General features: G+C 45.4%; 1 protein-coding gene across 1 annotated transcript in view; it reads left to right on the top strand.

Moving 5' to 3' along the window:
- Positions 1-5,000, top strand: part of cdc27 (cell division cycle 27) — a 17,086-nt gene that overhangs the window by 10,110 nt on the left and 1,976 nt on the right. Inside the window, exons 13-16 of the mRNA XM_055152456.1 lie at positions 1,495-1,647; positions 1,959-2,039; positions 4,540-4,667; positions 4,849-4,966. Coding sequence (XP_055008431.1) covers positions 1,495-1,647; positions 1,959-2,039; positions 4,540-4,667; positions 4,849-4,966 — 480 coding nt within the window. The remainder of the gene's footprint in view (positions 1-1,494; positions 1,648-1,958; positions 2,040-4,539; positions 4,668-4,848; positions 4,967-5,000) is intronic.

Below are 5,000 nucleotides of genomic sequence, written 5' to 3'. Positions count from 1 at the left end.
CGAGTCTGTGACCCGAGTCTGCGCACAACACGAATCCCACTGCCCGAACCTGACCCCAACCCTAAATCTTCCCTACATTTTTGTGTAATGTGGAACTCTTGCACATGAGAGCTGCTCTCTGACAGCATGAAGAACAGAATAATGCCCGTGCCCGTCCTGACCCAGACCCACACTCGCAGACCCACACTCTCAGAGGTCAGACCCACACTCGCAGAGGTCAGAGGTCAGACCCACACTCGCAGGTTCAGCAGTTTGGATGTTTCGTGTGGCAGAATAACATCTGTATCTGATGTGTTTCATGCTAAATCTGTGTCCTCGTATCCTTGTGTCCCTCCCTTGCTCCTTTCCCTCTCCAGGGGAGGGCATCTGAATCTCTCGCACGCGCTCATAATTTGACCATACAGATCAGAACGTGCATGTATCTACACGTATATGCATACGCACACACTTCATAGGCAGACTTAAAAATACAGTAAGAAAACACGTGTTTTACTGCAAAGATGTGCTGCCTTAATATTATGAAATATTATTAAATGAACAGATGAGTCGTTGTTGTCACAAAACTAAAAGTATTTATTTATTTATTAAACCTTCTTTAAGTCTTTGTCGTGATCACATGGTGCTGCGGGAGCCTCCTCCTCCCTCTGTCCTGCGTGCCTCGGTCAAACCCACTGATTATCGACTCATGTTTAGGGAAATCTCATTCACCAGACACTTTACCTGCTCCTTTTATGGTGAGGTGGAGGTGTGAAGGGGCGTGGTCTGTCCTTTTATGGTGAGGCGGAAGTGTGAGGGGGCGTGGTCTGTCCTTTTATGGAGAGGTGAAGGTGTGAGGGGGCGTGGTCTGTCCTTTTATGGTGAGGTGGAGGTGTGAGGGGGCGTGGTCTGTCCTTTTATGGTGAGGTGAAGGTGTGAGGGGGCGTGGTCTGTCCTTTTATGGTGAGGTGGAGGTGTGAGGGGGCGTGGTCTGTCCTTTTATGGTGATGTGGAGGTGTGAGGGGGCGTGGTCTGTCCTTTTATGGTGAGGTGAAGGTGTGAGGGGGCGTGGTCTGTCCTTTTATGGTGAGGTGAAGGTGTGAGGGGGCGTGGTCTGTCCTTTTATGGTGATGTGGAGGTGTGAGGGGGTGTGGTCTGTCCTTTTATGGTGATGTGGAGGTGTGAGGGGGTGTGGTCTGTCCTTTTATGGTGAGGTGGAGGTGTGGAGGATGTGACGTTGTTTACGTGCATTGATTCTAGTTGCAGGTGGATTTATAAATCACAGGTTGCAGGTTTAGTTCGTGCGGTGGGTTTTCTAAATATGGAGTTTTCATGGCGCATGCCTCTCGTAGCTACAGGCGTACGCACGAACTTACCACAACTCCTGCACAGTTTTTTATAAATGAGGCGTCTGGTCCTGGTCTGGTCCTGGTCTGGTCCTGGTCTGGTCCTGGTCTGGTCCTGGTCTGGGTCTGGGTCTGGTCTGGTCCTGGTCTAGTCCTGGTCTTGTGTGCTCAGGCGGAGAGGATCTTCTCGGAGGTCCGGAGGATAGAGTCGTATCGCGAGGAGGGGATGGAGATCTACTCCACGACGCTGTGGCACCTGCAGAAGGACGTGGCCCTGAGCGCTTTGTCCAAGGAGATGACCGACATGGACCGCAACTGTCCACAGGTAACTCCGCCCACGGCCCCCGACACCACCAGGGGCCCCGACACCACCAGGGGCCCCGACACCACCAGGGGCCCCGACACCTGAATGGTTCCGGTGATTAACTGTAAATAAATGGCCAATATAAAATAAAAATATATATTATAACTTAAATAAACGTTCTGCTACTTTATATTGTTAGAATAAATCCTTTTATCTGCTTCACGTTGTGACTTCATTTTTACTACACGTTACCTGGACACAGGAGGAGGACTTCACCTCCCTGGATCTTTACACTTTACACTTCCCGGCTCAGACCTGTTCTTGTCTTTCAGACCTGGTGTGTGGCGGGGAACTGCTTCAGTTTACAACGAGAACACGACATCGCCATCAAGTTCTTCCAGAGAGCCATACAGGTACTACTGCTACTGCTACTGCTACTGCTACTATTGTACACACACACATAAACACTCACACACAGATCCGTACATGTACTACACTTTTTCTTTGATTAGCGGCTGTAACGGCCAATCAGGAGCGAGACTGCTTAAGGTTAGCAGTGCTGTCAATCAAACCTGTTGCTAACTCTAGTGGGTGGAGCCTCGGGGAAAGAAGGCACCTGATTGGTCTTTTCTTAATGATCTGGATTTGGGACAAAATGGTGAAATCCAAACTCCATTTCTGTCTTTCTGTAAATCATCACTTGGGCTTGTCCAGCGTATTTAGACCTAATTTATTGTTTCCTCCATTAAAACATGTTGAAGTTCTCCAGGTTTGGTCTGTGATGAATTAATTGTTGAGTCATCAGCATAAATGGGTATTTTAGATGGCACTAATGGCACTAATAAGTCATTTGTTTATATATAATCAAGGTCTTCTCAATTGACTTAACCGGTAAAATATTGAATAAATAAAATAAAAAATAGAAAACAGGAGTGGACCTAGACCGCCTCCCTGTGGTTCACCACAAACATCTCCCAGCTGAAAAACTTCCATTTAAACAGTTTGTTTCCTGTTTTCTAGAAAACTCTTGACACCAAAGTGATTCTGCTGAACTTAATCATAAAACTGCATTTTTCTAACAAAACGTCAATAAGATGAAAAGTTGAACTAAAATCTAATAATACTGAACCTGCCAGACGCTTATGGTCCTGAAAAACAATCACCTGTCCAAGTAGGCAGCAGACGAACTGGTTTATTGGGCCCCCACGGAGGGGCCCCCACGGAGGGGCCCCCACGGAGGGGGCACACTTGCACTCTGGTAATGGGAACATTTTGATATTTTCCAAAATTGTGTTTGGAACCTGTGTGTGTGTCTCTTAAGGCGGTCTGTGATGTGTGTATATATGTGTATGTGTATGTGTATGTGTGTGTGTGTGTGTGTATATATGTATGTATGTATGTATGTATATATATATATATATATATATATATATGTGTGTGTGTGTGTCTCTCTTAAGGCGGTCTGTGATGTGTGTATATTAGAGCCCGACCGATATATCGGTTGGCCGATATTATCGGCTGATATGGGCAACTTTAGGCATATCGGCTATCGGCCGATATTTCACGTGGGCATGTTATACCTCGTTATAAAGCTTAGACTCTCTACATTCTGTTCATTTAATCCAATTTACAGACAGATAAATGTCCTAATATGTGGCTCCACATCAGTATTTATCTACGGAGTCATTTGTCTGTGTGTCCGTACTGTCCCTGAACACACCACAGAGTCGCGTCACTCATGTGCGTTTGTTTACACCTGCAGACACAGATCCAAACACTGAGATTATTTTCTTTTTACGGACAATCGGTTTGAGTCTGGATTAAAAGGACATTTATTAGTGCAGATTTGTGATGTGAGGAGGAGCCTGTGTGAGCGGTGAGTGTTGGAAATACATCGACTCTGAAGCTAGTTTTTGTCATTTGTTATGGGTTAGCTGCTGTAGCTCCCGCACATAAACACACTGTTTTCTATTGGTCTGTTCTAAAGTGACTATATTGGCCGTATATTTGCTACTGGACCTGCACTGATATGTAAATGAGCTGTGAATAGACGTGTGAATTATGACATTTGCGCATATAATTAATTACCGCGGCGCGCACGTATTTACGGCTAAAGGCTAATAGCGCTACTTTCTTTACTAGTTATGGGTCGGTCGCGAACGAAATGACTCTTAGATCCGGCTCTTTAAAGGGAACAACGGGAGCCTGATCCTTATTGGGAGCCATGTTTTCTCTTTCTCTCACTTTTTTTCTCTTCACGCCGCGTGCAGACTCGTGGTTTGACAGCGGCAGCGGCTGAAAACGAAACTTTGAGAAATTTGCGTGTACGTAGGATTAAAAAAAATAAATATTAAAAAAATGAGCATATTTGACTGTAGTTTAGCATAAAATAAATAAGTCCCGGTTTAGTCCTTTTTCAGTCCTGGTTTAGACCTGGTTCAGTCCTGATTCAGTCCTGCTTTAGTCCTGCTTTAGTCCTGCTTGCAACAAAACAATCTGAAGAGCCACTTGGGAGCCAAAAGAACCAGCAGCTTTTAGTGAGCCGAGCCAAAAGAGCCGGTTCTCTAAAAAGAACTGGAATACCCATCACTAGTGTCTAGAATGTGATGCAAAAATGCCATTAAGTCAACCTACTGTCTGTAAATATGATGTAAAGAGGCAGAATAACAATAAATGTTTCCTAAATAAACCCAATTTAAAATCCACCAGAGCCAAACCTAAGTTTTTTAAACAATTCAACATTTACAGTGAATTTTTACATCATTAAATATATCGGCGATTATATCGGCAGCTCCAACTCCCATTATTTTGGTTTCATATCGGCCACAGCAAAATCCATATCGGTCGGGCTCTAGTGTATATATATGTGTGTATATGTGTGTCTCTCTTAAGGCGGTCTGTGTGTCTCTTAAGGTGGAGCCGGGTTTTGCGTACGCCTACACGCTGCTGGGACATGAGTTTGTTCTGACGGAGGAACTGGACCGAGCTCTCGCCTGTTTCAGGAACGCCATCCGAGTCAACAACCGCCACTACAACGCATGGTACTACAAATACTACTACTACTACTGCTACTGTTAATACTGCTACTGTTAATGCTACTACAACACATGGTACTTTTACTACTGCAGCTATGGAGCAGTGCGTCTGCTCACCTGTCTGCTCACCTGTCTGCTCACCTGTCTGCTCACCTGTCTGCTCACCTGTCTGTTCACCTGTCTGCAGGTACGGTCTGGGGATGATCTACTACAAACAGGAGAAGTTTAATTTGGCTGAGATTCATTTTAAAAAAGCTCTGAGCATCAACCCCCAGAGCTCTGTGCTGCTGTGCCACATCGGAGTGGTGAGTCCAACCTTAAACCCCCCAACACCCTAAC

Source organism: Boleophthalmus pectinirostris, unplaced genomic scaffold (assembly GCF_026225935.1).
Source record: "Boleophthalmus pectinirostris isolate CB_2022bp ecotype Guang Dong unplaced genomic scaffold, ASM2622593v1 HiC_scaffold_17, whole genome shotgun sequence".
Lineage (NCBI taxonomy): Eukaryota > Metazoa > Chordata > Actinopteri > Gobiiformes > Gobiidae > Boleophthalmus > Boleophthalmus pectinirostris.
The sequence above is the reverse complement of the archived record's forward strand: the minus strand, read 5'-3'. Positions and strand labels throughout refer to the sequence as shown.